At 40.3% G+C, this 14,923-nt stretch overlaps 1 protein-coding gene across 1 annotated transcript in view; it reads right to left on the bottom strand.

Moving 5' to 3' along the window:
• Nucleotides 1–327: 327 nt before the first annotated feature.
• ADAMTS12 (ADAM metallopeptidase with thrombospondin type 1 motif 12) overlaps nucleotides 328–14,923 on the bottom strand; it is a 137,592-nt gene continuing 122,996 nt past the window's right edge. Inside the window, exons 19-24 of the mRNA XM_029961522.1 lie at nucleotides 12,918–14,066; nucleotides 8,182–8,334; nucleotides 5,468–5,641; nucleotides 4,609–4,755; nucleotides 2,729–2,882; nucleotides 328–937 (exon numbers count right to left, since the gene is read on the bottom strand). Coding sequence (XP_029817382.1) covers nucleotides 702–937; nucleotides 2,729–2,882; nucleotides 4,609–4,755; nucleotides 5,468–5,641; nucleotides 8,182–8,334; nucleotides 12,918–14,066 — 2,013 coding nt within the window. The 3' untranslated portion in view covers nucleotides 328–701. The remainder of the gene's footprint in view (nucleotides 938–2,728; nucleotides 2,883–4,608; nucleotides 4,756–5,467; nucleotides 5,642–8,181; nucleotides 8,335–12,917; nucleotides 14,067–14,923) is intronic.

Raw genomic sequence — 14,923 nt, 5'->3', positions numbered from 1 at the left:
ACATATTTGGGAACTTAACATCCTATATTTGATGGCCTTTTCGGGTTACTGCAAGGCATTTGCAGCAAAAGAGGAGTGGCGAGAACAGGCTATGGCTGAGGTATCCTTCAGAGGTTCAATCAAGCACTAAATGAAGATTTCTTTTCTTCTGAAAAATCCAATGTTTCAATTCAACCTATCACAAACAGTTATTATAAAACTTTTCTTTCAAATTTATGAAGTGAGCAATGACTTTAGAGAAACACTGCCACTTCACCCGGATTCCTAAGAAAGAAAGGCAAGTGGGTACAAAGACAACTGGGTCACGGTGCAAGTCTGTGTCTGCTGCCCAAGTGGCCTCCTTCACTGAGCACTCTTAAGTAAGCAGTACTGGTGTTTCAAGTCAGTTTCGGAAAGAGATGGAAGAAAGAACAAGTAAAACATTCAATTAAAACAATCAGAAAATTCTTGCAAGCTTGTTTCTAGCACCTATGCATGCCTAAGAATTACTAGCTGCTGGTATTTTGCAAATTATGTTACAATTTTTGGACTATTATAGAGAGAAAAAAAAAGAAGCAGTAACTTAGGAGTCATAATCCTAGGCAATGTGTTTTCCCAGTTTTGATCACAGATTTTCATTTATGTTGGATGGTTCACAAAAAAATAAGTAACATAAAGCCTGTAAACAGAAGCCCTACTCAAAGAAGAAAGATAGTGCCAAGCTAGTGCCAAGCTGCTTGGTTGTTGTTTTCTTGGGTTTGAGGTGATTTTCTTCTAGATTTAGTGTAATTTTGTTGTCTGAGGCCTCGCTGATCCCCATATCTTGCTTTGTTACGGATTCGGGGCTGACTACATGTGAAGCAGCACTGAGTCTGTATTGACGGCAGCAAGCACTTGCCAATGCCTTTCAGCCTCTGACAGAAGTGAACTGACAGCTGATCCTTGCTGCAGGGCAGTCCTATGGTGGAGAAGATAAGAAGAATTAGCTATAGTTTGCTGACGCACTGTCTGTATTTCAAGAATTTTAAACTGCTTTATGACAGTGCTGTCTATCAAGGCTCTTATTTATGATGGCTTTCTCTTCCTCTGTATTACAGATCAGTTTGATCCCCCTGAAATTCTAGGATCTTTTAGTGAACACGTGACCTTCTGTCTTGGAAAATGCAGCACTTGTTGCTGTTCAGTTACACGTTACTTTTGCAGCAGACAGAGCTGATCTATGTTTTTCACTTGAACATTTCTGCCGACAAGGACTGCCAGGGAAAGCCTAGTAACAATGACTTGTGAGCCTGGTACTTTTGCATTCTTGTAACTGCATTTAAGACAGGTGCAGTGGGCTGGGAGAGTGATGCAGAGCAAGGCAGGCAGACAGGAGAGCACAGACAAAGCACATGCAACTACACATTCAGCTTGGCTACACTTCAATTTCTGCAGCACCAGGGACTGGTCCTGTGTGTACTATGGTGCTGATAGGTCTGTGGTAGCTTTAATAAACTGACATGTGCCAAACTGAGATATTAGAAACAGGAATCCTCAGCTGTGAGAAGACAAGGTGTGCAAAAGCAGGAAAACGGCGCATCAGCTGAATGCAAGGCTGTTTTTCAGCAAATGCCCCAGCACTGGAACTAGGGAAACTCAATGAAAACTAGTATAAAGGTAGATCAAAACAGATAAAAGTGATTCTTTTCACACCAGGCTGTGCACCCAGTAGGGCATTTCTTGTGTTTCATGGGCCACTTGAGTTTTATTCACAGAAATACTCTAATAACTAGTACTAATCTGTGTAGGCAGTATCTATTAGATTCTGTCTTTCTGAACATGAGAGGGACAGGAAATAAGCAGACCAATTCAACTTTAGGGCAAAATGTGTGCTAAAGATCTATGAACAGCAGCAGGAGTGATGCATCACTCTCAAGGGTGTCAGATCTGCGCTGCCCTCAGGAGTCAAACCCTTGTCCCATTGCCAAATCAGACCCTTACCACTGACTTACTAAGAGGGAAGAATCATCCTCCAAAAGGCTTTTGAAGGCTTTTCGAGAAGGACTATGAGCTGTTGCTGCCCTTACCTGAGGGAACCAGTCAGATACTGCAGTATGCAGACTACAGACAAAGATTTGTACCCTTTTGTAAGCTTCTTCCTTCCCCTGATACCTCTTTTCTGGGCTATTAACCATCTACACCACCATGCTCCTGGGCCTTTGAACAAGAGAAGTACAGGACACCCTAAGTCACTTCTCCCCACCTCTTCATTTTGGACAGTCCCACCCTGTGGGACACTGATTTTTCCTACAGTGTCTCTCTGTAAGAATTTGCTTGCTTGCACTCACAGTCCAGAATCTGCACCTTCCACAGGGGGAATCTATCTTAAGAAATAGTCTCTGTTTGGACTCACACTGCATGTCCTTCCACAGTCCTCAACGCAGTCTAAGTTACCTAAAATAGGCCAACACGAGCAGGCCTGTTCATTTAGTTGTGGCATCATAAATTAGGCATGCACGCTCAGAGGACTGCACTCCCCATCATGCTCAGAGGACTGAACAAGGTCAGGAGAGCTGGAGAACACAACAGCATGGTGCTGCCAACAGAGGAGCTGAGCAGCAGCAGGTCAGGCTGACCTTTAAGTACTGAACTACAGTACTCAAAAGAAGTTGATAGATTGAGTAGATAGATTCAGTTCCCAGTTTTTGAAGAATCTCAGCACGAATGGAGAGCTTTTTGGAAACTGTCTCATGCAGGTGTATTACCATACCTGTACTTTTCCTGCACTCTTGCACATTGCATTTCTGATGCTCTGTTGGCTTGGCTTTGTCCACACACATACTGTCATCTTCAGTTTCATTAGTTTCTGTATTTATGCATTTCACAGTTCTTTGCTGAATGCCCCCTCCACAAGAAACAGTGCACTGAAAGAAAGAAATATTAACACATATAAAAGTATTTTTATATGGAAATTTTGTAATATGCCAATATCTGTGCTGTAATGTGACAGGAGGCTAAAAATGCCAGACGATCCAGAACCAATGACTTTACACTACTTTGTGTACTGTGTGCTCTACCCAGATACCTCCATGGTGTATTGTGGCCAGATTTGGTAGGATACAGTGGGAGAGTAAATAGCATAACTATAGCATTTTGGAATGTGTAACCAGGGGGAGAGGACTGTTTTCTACTGAGGAGGATGAGGATGATCAGTCCTACAAAATAAGAGAGTAGTAATCTAAATTAGTACAATTAGGACATTTTTTGCATCCCATTTTCTCGCTAAGTTAAACATATATAATCATTGCAATGTTACGTCTACAAATGACCAAGATAAGATTTATTAAAAAAGCTCAGTGAAATGTTGTTTCTTTCGTGACATTTACACAGCGGTTATCCTTTCTTTATGACCACAAAAGAACAGCCAGCTGCTTGTTCTGGCTGCAAAAAGACGGCCATAAAAAAGGAACACTTTTAAAATACATTCTTGTACTATTCCGTAAATGTATTTAATTCTTCAGACTTCCCAGAGCATCTGGGAATTCCAATTAATCATAAGTTCTTTTTCTCTTCAGATAAATAGTGCCCAGCAAGATAAATAATTCGACAGACAAAGAATGTCAGCTAATAAAACACCAGAGATGAAGACAGGACTGGTACCTCTGTAATTTTTTCTGCAAATTGTCCTTTCTCTGATGTATATATCTGTGCATAAGACACAACTGTACTGGTGTGAAGCACATTAAAAGGTCTTAGGTACTCTTGCAACAACTTTATATTGATGTTTAAAATCTTTCTAATAAAGTAAAATTAATAATTAATACATTAATATAGGATTGACAAATCAGTAAAATAATTGGTGTAATTTTTTGTATTCAGGTGCTGATTTTATGCATTTCACTTCCATATTTAAGTGTTACACTAACTTCACATTACATTATAGTCATGTCCCATCTAATGGCTTTGCGTCAAAACCAACTCATTACATTTTCTGTGTTACATGAGTCTCCATGGTTTCCTTATTCGTGGCTCCCGCTTTTAGCATTCCTTAGATATTCTATTCTGCTGTGAGGATATTTTTAATGTATGCTGTGTTTATTAAGGAAACTGAAGGGAAATGTTTATTAGAAATACCAGTTTCTTTATAAATAAATGTGTGTTGCAGATAATGGAAGGTTCCCCAAAGACATATCTTATATTTGTCAATTAGATTTCCAGGTGTCAAAGTAGAAGGCTATTGGTCAAAACTCAGATTTTCTCTTCATGTGGGCAAGTCCAGTATTCCACAAAATTGCTTTAAGGATCACCCAACCCCCTCTAATAGCTTGAACAGTGGAAAATTTCAGCTAAGCAATGGAAGAATGTAAATGGTATCTCCTTTTTATCAGACAAGTTAAAAACTCCAGCCCTTCAACACCACCTAATGCAGCAACAAAAAGCAGAAGCTACAATACCTGTCAGCTGAAGGAATGGAGATGGGCTGGCTATGAAACATTTAGTAATATTTTCAAAAGTTCTTCATTTGTAGCTTCGGCTGTGAATAAGAAGCTACCCTTGCCACAGGCACTGAGGTTCAAAGACAAGAGGATAATATGACCAAATATGGCCAACTCATGACAAAAGCTAAACCAAAAATGAACTGAATCCTACCGGGCTCCAGGTCTGGTTAATCCATTGTGTACAAGGCTGCCTGTTACATGGTGCAGTGGCATTAGGTCTTTTGGTCCAGTCACAGTGCCCTTCTTCTGGGCAGTAGATGCGTCGCTTTTGCTGGCCACCACCACAGGTTCTCGAACACTAACAAAAGAGAGGCACAACGAGAGGTGGGAATGGGTAACAACACAAAACCAGACCATGAAGACAGTTGGAAATGTTCATTCAGAAATGTGGATAACAAGAGTTATCACAATGTGTTAACAAGAGTTAAGAAGAACCCTGGGTCACTGACCCATGGGATTTGGAAAGATGTACAAGCTAGCCTGCACGTCAGGTCCTAAAGTCCAGGCACGAAGAAAAACTCTGCATTGAGACACTTACTTCATCATATGCTTGGAAGGAAACAGGAAATAAGCTGTTACTTGGGGAAAAGCTGCTCCTGACATGCATTATTGCAAGGACTATAGGACAGCATGGAAGTGGCAACACAAAACAGGCAACACAGAACTGCTGATCAGCATCACTGGCACCAGTAGCTTCTCTAACAAGAATGAGATTGGAAGTCACATGTCTGCAGGATTATTCTGTAATACTTACTGAAGACAGAACAAGTTCATGAGATGCAGCATCTCATTTTATGAGGTGGCTGGGGACATAAAAATTCATTCAGTCCACACAACAAATGAACTATTTGGCAATTCTTGCTGTAACCATACACAAGGACTGCAGAGTGGTACACACCAGCTGTGTGTCTTCCTTTGAGCACAAGTTTACCGAACAGCACAGGATCTGAGAGTCACTGTTACCTGACAGGTAATTGCTCATTCCAAAAGCTTCTTTTCAAGGACAATACCTTATTCCAGGGCTCCACATGCCACTGCAAACAAGGCTCTGTGTTACACCTAGTGCTGAGTTGTGGTTTATGTCCGAGTAACTGGCAATGAAAAGGCCTGAGCAGTCGCTTTTCACGGACATCAATGCAGTGAGCATCTCGGGTCTTGAAGCCGCCGCTGCAGTTCGCAGAGCACTGCACACAAAACAGAAAGGGGCACAGCTCCAAATGATGCTCTGCTGAGGGGCTGTACCTTCCCCAGTCACAGAGGAGCAGGACAGCCTGAGCTCTGAGCATCCTGAACAGAGGAAATTTCCAGTTTACTGTAACAGCAACCTGTTGTAAGGCTTAAACACTGTGGGTCTCATCCCAGTAAACTGGAACACACCATGTAAGTACTTCCCTTCCTTCACTTCCATGTCCATTAATGACATGTGTGTGTATTTAATTGAGAAATCTTGACAACTATTTCCAAAAATGTCACAGTGAAAGAGTTATAATGCAACAAATACAAAAAATGAATTCTGTATGCAAGGAGATTGTCAGTTCCTCAGTTGTTTCAGAAGGAGGGAAAGGAGGGAGGGAGGGATGGAGGGAGTAGCAGTTCCCACCCTCATCTTCCTTGCTCCTCATGGCACCAGGAGGTTCCATACTCTGAGAGCAGCCTGAGCATGAGAATGGGAAAGAAGAGAGGCACCCTGAGCCTCATTCATAGCCTGTGAAATCACTTCTCAGCTTAGAGCTCTGCCAGTAAGCTAAGTGAGCTCTTCCAGCCTCCTATTTCTCTCTGAAGCTTGCTCCAAGGCCTCATGCAGCATCACCAGGTCCTGTCCCCAGACACCAAAGCTCAGGAACTCTCCTGCTGTCGAGGAAGAAGTGAATTTTCTACTCAAAGGATAAGGAAAAATACACATTTTGACTTCATCCAGAATTAAAGCCAATTCCAACTACACCACTGAGTAACCTCAGATCAGCTTTCACCTTTACCACCACGCTGCAACAGCAACTAATGCTGTTCTCCTTTGCATAAATAACCATTCTTCAGCTGAGCAAAGAATTTGAACATAATAATTCCCATGAGAGATGAAGAATGAATGGGGAGGGAATCCATATTCTTGTAGACAGGAGTTTTTGTCCCTCTGGATAAAAACAGTGAACAGAAGTGACTGCATAAAAAAATGAGTACAACAGCCCCAAAATATGTGCGAGTTATACCTAGTATTAAACTCAGACTGTAAGATCTAGTCTGAAGCACCTTTCTTTTAGGGAAGAGGAGAATTAGATGAGAGCAAAGGAACAGAAGAAGCTGTACTACACTAGCAGCGGAACATAGCCATCTTGCTATGATAAGGTGCCTTAAGAATGTTTGAAATGAGTAACAAAAAACAATTTCACTTGTAAAGCAAACAAATGTTAGTAATTTTTATATATTAAATTGTAATTAGGTTTGTCTGTCTAGTTCAATTTATGGAAAAAAGGGTGAGTAACACAATAGAAATCTGTTAGGAAAAGCCTTTTGCTTTAAATTGTTTTCACAATTGGACTGACACTTTTAAAAATTTGTGTCCCATAATATTTTACCATTAAGCCTTATTTCTAGTTACTTTTTTTGACATAACTATCATTCATTTCTTGCAAGAGCAATGACATTTATGAAGAAAAAGTGAAGGTAAAATATGCCCTACTGTAAATGGGACTGCGCAGTATCTATGTATCATTTAAAATGAATTTTGAAGGCTTAAATGTAGTTATGTAAAGCCTTGGCCTTTCCTGAACTTACTAAACAGGCATGTAATTCCTGTACAAATCAATTCTGTGTCAAAGAGCTTAATAATAGAGCACAGGTTTTGTAACTACAACCTTTTCTTTGTATGAATCTGCCCTCTAGCCCAATGGCAACAACACTGTCCACAAAAATGATATGTACTGAAAAAGAGTATCTTTCTCTTTATTAAATCGACATTATTTCAATAGAATTCTGTAGGTTTTCTCTTTTGAGTCATAAAAAATAACCAGCTGTTTAAAACTCCATTTTTAGACTGCATGAAGACAAAATGTAATAGGTTTCAAGAAGTCACCAAAGTCCTTCCAGGTATCTATCATGCATCTTAAAATAACAAAACGTAAGTCAAACACAATTCCTTGGGCTCCACTTGCCACCCGGGACACTATTCTGTCCCTTGACCAAGCCATGTGTACACAACTAGGATCAAACAGGACCCTATACATATCAGGCATTCTCCCCAGTACCATGCTCTTTCATTTTTTAAATGTAAAAATTAGAGATGAAATGGATGGGGAACAGATCGTGTCACATAAGAGATAACATATGGTGACAAGGGTGAATAGGAACATGACAACTTCTTCTTTCAAATTCCCACTGCTTCTTAAAATTAGGAGATGCCTCTGGAAGCAGAGATCAAAAAGATGCCACAACCAAATACGTACAGCTTTGCCCTACAAGCTCCATAGAACATGAACAGTGAGTCCTGCTTTGGCTTTAGATGCAAGAGTTAATGAGCACAACCCACGACAGGAAGAACAAAATTCACAGCAGATGTGTTTCTAGATATAACTTGGTCAGGAAATCAGAAAATTAGTGCTGAATAGTCAACTGGGAACCATGTATGCATTACCACTGAGTAAATAATTGCTTTAAAAATGAAGTACTTAGAATTTCCTACTCACTGAAATTTGCAAGCTTACTGTTCACACACAGCTCTGAATGAAGTTACCTTGCTCCAATTTCCTGTTTTCCAGCTAGCACATGGGCGGAGATAACATTTTCTTGCAGGATCAGGCTTTTTGATGTGCTGACAGTGAGATGTGTTCCTGCTGCTGCACTCCACCAGTCTCCAGAAAGCCCCCATTCCACAGGTGGTGGAGCACTGCAGAAGGGTAAGAGGAAAGCCCAGGGGCACACTCAACATTAGTACATCATTTGGAAACAATCCTTGAACCTAAATATAAATATCTAGAGCCATTTTAGATGACCTAGGTTATCTGAGAAACTCAAAAGAAGACTTCAAACTCACCTGAATTTTACTTAATGTTCTGAAAGAGGGCTTTCTATTGCTTTGTTAAGACAGTACCAATTTTGATTTATACTAAACAATTCTCTTCTTTGGCAAACTCCTGCTTATTGAGACACTCTAAATCTGTACCAGCTGTTCCACCGTTTTCTTCTGTTGTCTTTGGGGATCCAATGTAGGGTAAAATTGCATCCAATCTCCAGTATTGCTCCCTCTCTATCCCTAATATTCCTCATGAGATAGCCAGCAAATCAAGAGCAAATCTTAAATAAAATGTGAGAATCTTGGAAAAAATGTGCAGCAAAAAGATGTTTTAAAATTATTAATTCAAGAAGGGACTGAGTGTTTTCAACATTTGGGAGGATTTTGGTGTCTGAGGTAAGAGAAAACCAATTATTCCAGTCCAGATCCCAAAAATGCTCACTCCTTACAAAAAAGTCAAACACTGTCATTGTATTCTGAAGCAGGAAGGGGTGAAGATTGGCTGGAGATACCCATTTACCTTTTTCTCCCTTAAAAAGGGAGGGACAGTGAACAACTATACATATAGAATCAAATCCAACACACCAAGCAACCTGTAGCTGGCATGAAAAAGAGCATAAATAATCTTGGACTAAGTCAGCAAAAAGATGCAGAAAGCAACTGCTATTGTTTGGTTTGACTTCCTTTTGTGGAAGTGGGAAAGCTAAGTAAGTGTTCTTGGAAAAATAAGGAAACCTAAGCTGAAGATGAGGCCGGAAAAAAAATCAACATTGAAGACATGGAGATTCCTGGAACATGTGTACAAGGGTCTCATTAAAGGGAAGTGCATACCACTGTTCAGTTTTGCCTAGTGACATATCTATCCAAGACAATTTCTCTGCCTGAGAGGATGGACTGCCTTTGTCTTGCTTGCTGACTTACAGCTTCCTCAGCTCTGCTATGCCTGTCTGACAACACTAAGACTTTACTGAAGGGGTGCTCAGTCTTTGACCAAAGAGCACACATTCTGAGCACACGTGAGAAGATCAAAGCTGCAGGGATGGTGCTGGGTAGGTCATACTTATAAAAGCTTTATATTCCCGTCTGAGGAAGGTGAAACACAGCAGGCTTCTTTCAAAACCTGCTATGTGCAGATACAGAGTCAAGAGGGAAATGCATGATGCTGCAAACAGTGCAGCATAAAGCACACTCCAGCATAAAGCCTTAGCTTTCTTGACTGTTGTTTGATGCTACATAAAGGAGACAGACTGCTCTGAAGTTTGTGAAGACTTACTGCTTTTCCCTTTTGTCGTTTGGGAACCAAGATTCCCTCTTGTCATAGTAGATGTCTATTACAGGGGGAGAAAGTGCAGGTGACTTTTCATGACCAATAGCAGAGGTGCAGAATGAGCAGGTCTAGTGGTAATGGGATATCTTTGATACCCAGAAAGCTTCTAGAAAGTGAAAAGTGACAGCCCAGAACAACTTGGAAAAGTCGTAGGAAAGAAAGCAGAAGTTACAGACAGAAGTATCAGTGGAATTGGGCACTGTTTTGCCCTACTCACATTAGTGTTTTCCCTTGGGAGGCAAGTGCCAGCACTGGTACAGGACATGTCACACTACTCCACCTCAGTGACTATCACTATTCTTGGGCACTATTTATTTACTAGTATAGATGTATCATAAAGAGCAAAGAAATGTCAGAATATTGGCAGCTACTAAAAGACAAAGAGAGAGAGTATAACAAGATGTTCATCTAGGTAGATGCACTGGTCTTGAAATAGCAATGCCTTGGACAGATGTCAGCTAAAAACACCCACAAAGTTTTACTAAGGACAAGTATATAGAAAGAACAAAAATAAAGTCAGAAAACTGTAGATTAAAAATTAGTTAAAGGTAATGAACAGAAAGAAAAGGCTCTGTGAATGTTAGAATCAAGGTATGTGTCTGAAATAGGTAACTTTTATTTCATGAGAAAGATAACAGCTGACTTTATTAACAGAATCACAGAATGGTTGAGGTTGGAAAGGACCTTTGCTCATGCAGGGCCACCTGGAGACAGCTGCTCAGAACCATGTCCAGATGGCTTCAGAATCTCCAGGGATGGAGATTCCACAAACTCTCTTTTTTCATCACTTTTCCTTCTTCAAATATGTAAAAAAAAAAAAAAAAGGTAAACGTGACACACTTTCTATGAAGTTAATTTTAACAGATACAATAGTTTTCACAAGAATAGCAAAAGATTACCAAATCATTAAAGAAGAGCAAAGTTAGATACATTAAGTATCCTCAAACTGATTCCATCAATTCTGTAAAACCAAATATATTGACCTTATCTAAACATTCATTTAAGTATTCTTCAATAACTTTGAACTGTTAAGAATTATTTTTTCTATAGATTGGAAAAGTCTCAGAGGATTCGATAAGAATATCTTTCAAGTTATTTTTAGGAAAAGAAAAAGTCCTACCTGTGGTCTAACGGAATGCTTCACCCAACTTGACCTCACAAGAACATAAAAAACAAATTACTGAATAATGAAGATCAAAATGGCAAATACTAACAAAAATGATAAAGCAACAGAAAAGCCCACATGGACCTATCTAGAAAAAAATTATTCAATTGAGTCTAAAACCCTGCTTTGACAAGGATACATGGCTTAATGAAGAAAAGGAGCCAGCTGACATGATGCATTTTTACATGTCTGTATAAAGCATTCTTTTAGCAAATGATGGAAATATAGTCTAGGTGAAATAATTACAAGATCAGTGTTCAGCTAACTGAAAAACTGTGGTAAAGTGGTCCTCGTTGGTTCAGTGTCATAATGAACTGACACTTCAAACATAGTCCTGCAGGGCTCTGTCCAAAGCCAGGCTCTCTTCAGTATTTTCATTAGCTAACTGAATAATGAAAGACAGCATGCGCTTAAAATACTTGCAGATGATGACAAGTTGGGAGAGTTGCCAGGAATGTTGAAATCTGAACTCAAAGACACCTCACCACATTAAAAACTATAAGAAAACAGTGAAATTCAAAAATACATGCCAAATACTGCACTTAGGGAAAACTTTTTATGCATACATATATATACACACATACACATTCATATATATAGGTCTCAAACATAACTGAGAACATCTGACCTCTGCTGATCTAGAAATACTGTATTAAGGGATCCAGAGTTTACAACGGACCATAAATTCAATAAGTGAAAGCGAGATGGTTACAAAACAAGACAAATCTGATTCCAGCATTCACAAAGACAGTAATAAATAAAACAATAGCAATTATTCCATTTTATCTGCTATGTGTCAGCTGGGGCCACAATGAACGTCACTGATGAAGAAATATGTGATGAAACTGAAGCAAGTCCGGATGAGAACAACAAAGTCACCAGATATTTAGAAAACACAAGGAAAATCTGAAAAGAATTTAGAAATTGGACCTCAGAACATTAAGAAGAAAATTTTCCTTCACAGTCTTTATGTAAAAAAAGGGAATCTTCATTTTCAGTATAGAAGATTTTGGCTATGTATAAGGAAAATATTTCTAAGGTGGATAATGAATGACTAGGACAGACTGTAGCATCTCTGTGTTAGACCTCTGCTCAGGCTGTGGTGGGTTTGGGGGTACAACCTTTCCCCTGAAATTCTGTTGTAGACTCTTGCACCCAAGCAGATCTAAATGCAGGTATTCAGGCATGTGCAGGAGGAAATGCTTCACCTGTCTCACCAGAACATGGGAAGCTAAGGCCATTCTCACCTGGCCATGGGAAGACACGAGATGAAACTTCAAACTGCCATCAGGAACACACATCCTGAACAACCACTGATGTGGTGACAGAGCCTGCTCTTGCTCAGGGGTCTTACCCACTGGTTGCATCCAGACAGAGCACACCAACACGATCTCCGTGGTCTAGATGTGCCTTCACTGCCATGGGATACACTAAGTCATCTCTTGCTGTCCTTTTGGGCCCTACATTTCTGCAATTCTATAATAATTCCAGGTAGAGCCAAGGGCAAGCAGGTACAGAGAAACAGACCTTCTCCATCAATACTGAGGCAGAGGCAGATCAGTTCAAGGAGGTTTCCAGATCTGACTCTGTTTAGCTTGGTAAAAAAGGCCTTAGAAGAATGAGATAATTAGTTCAGATACCAAACTCTTTCACTTTAGGTACTATGATTTCAAGCATATAAAATCCATTCACAGAAAAATAACCCTGTTTACATAAAAATAAAATTTTACAGTGGGAAGGACATTAAGTAAAAGTTTGTAATATATGGACAGGCCCCCTGATGACTATATTCACTTTATGTAAGCAACCTAGATACCCCAAGTTACCAACTCTTTTGTGTCAAGTATTTCATATGAATGTATGGTACTCATTTCAGATAATCATGACAAACTAAGAAGTTTCATTTCAGCAGTGGTTCAGTCAGCTGTTCACACTCTCCACCTCTACAAGCTAAAAACAACTTACCTCACTCCAGTTGCCTACTATCCAGTAGGCATCATCCGGCAAACTGTTGGGTGCTGTTATATGGCTGTTTTCAGTGACATTCACTAAAACACCCTCAGATGTTGCACTTTGGTTCCTCAGAGTGTGCTCGAGAGCTGAGGATTGCGTGCTGGTAGTTACCGTGTCAGGCAGCTTTACTACTTTTCTGTTGTCAGTCTGGTCTCTTGGTACATGTCCAAGCACTGTGGGCCTTTCTGCAACTGGTGCTTGTGGGGTAGTTACTTCTACAACTGGCACATCGACCTGCAGGTTGATATAGTTTGCTGTTGTTGGAAATGCCAGCCCTTGTGCTGCTCTGCTAACAGGAAGGAGCATAGAAGGGTCTTGGTGGTGAGATGCTGGTGGAGACTGGGGAGTCACGCTCTCATTTTGAAGGACAGGAGAGACAGTGTCTAGGGTTGTGCTTCTGGTTCTGATTTCAGAATTGAGTTCTGTGCTGTAAAAGAGATCAGTTGGTTTCTTGCTGACTCCAAGAGGCCCATCACTGTCATCAGATTCTTCGGTTAAGTAATCATAGCTGGAAGTTATTTCTGGATTACTAGTAAATGAGGAAACAGGAGTGTCCTCACTTCTGTGCATCTCACTCTCTTTAGTAGAAACTGGCTCACTTTCAGAAGTATTTTCAGAATGCCTTATAATTTTAGTACTTAAGCTGTTATAAATAGGCCATGAAGTAGTATTTTGATATGAACTGTTTTCAGTAGAAACAATTGGATAATTGTAAGCATCACTCGGTCCAGCAAAATTATTTTGTATTGTTCTATTGGCTGTTCCCTCTTTTTCTGAGACATCACCCAAACCAGAGGATGTAGGCAAACAGGGAGTTACGCTTTCAGGCCTGGGTGTTTTTGTTGTTGTGTGGGACCTTGGGCTTGGTCTGAGTATCCTGCGAGGAAGATCCCGTTCAGGATTAGTAGTTGTTTTTCTGATTATGATCTTGCCTCTTCTGGGTGCCAGTGGGGGCATCAGGAATCTTCCAGCAGAAGGGCATTGCTGAAGACCACACAAGGCCTTAGAGTTTGGTCTCTTGGAACTATCACATGGCTCATCACTATTTTTGGCACAAGTGACATTACGAGTCCTTATTCCACCACCACAGGTAACTGTGCACTGCAAGTGAAATAGAATTAATACACATCCCCTCTTCATTCTGCTGCACATATTGATAAGTATCAGATGGCATTGTTTTATAATACAGAAGCATCATTACAAATAATCATTTAAAAAGCTTTTCTTAAAGAACAAGCACTTCATTCTAGGATGTTCTGCTATCACGGAGTTCTTTCCAAATTCTAAGAACAATAAATGTCACCCTGAGGAAACAGCAGTGAAAAAAAGACTACACAATAAAGACAAAACACGAAAGTCATACAATAGATTTTGATTTCTTCATTGACTCACAATAGTCATCTAGCCAACACTTTTTCCACCAGGGTTATAAAACAACTGACTAAAAACCTGCAATCAAACCCACATCTGACTGGCTCGGTGCTGCTTACAGCGCCCCAAACCTGCTCTGATGATCCATGCAGCTCACACACCCTTGTTGACTTTATGAAATGGATTTTTCATTCAGTCATGGAGCAACCACCAAGTGCTGCCAGAGCTGCTAGCATGTCCCTCTTCAATTACAGACTACTGAAAATAATTAACCTATCTGGCTTCTATTTAAATAGGAGCACTGCTGTGTGTAAAGGGTGCCGGAAGCTAAAGAGACCCAGGTTTTCTGTGATGTTTTTCACTCTCAGGCCCACAGGCGCAGCCATGCCTTCAGAAGCTGTTGTTCCACTAAGGACTTTGTGAAATCACACCTCTCTGGTCTGAGATACTAAGGCTGGATGACTGGCTGAGTATGAATGTAGATGTTACAAACAACCTACCGGAGGAATTCTTCCTAAGATATGAGGGAGCCTGACCAGCTAACTCAGGGGGTTTATAACCAGGTGCCTGACAAGTAGTATGAACAC

The sequence above is a fragment of the Manacus vitellinus genome, unplaced genomic scaffold (assembly GCF_001715985.3).
Source record: "Manacus vitellinus isolate BGI_N305 unplaced genomic scaffold, ASM171598v3 scaffold_36_pilon, whole genome shotgun sequence".
Classification (NCBI taxonomy): Eukaryota; Metazoa; Chordata; class Aves; order Passeriformes; family Pipridae; genus Manacus; species Manacus vitellinus.
This window is presented reverse-complemented; position numbering and strand designations above follow the sequence as displayed.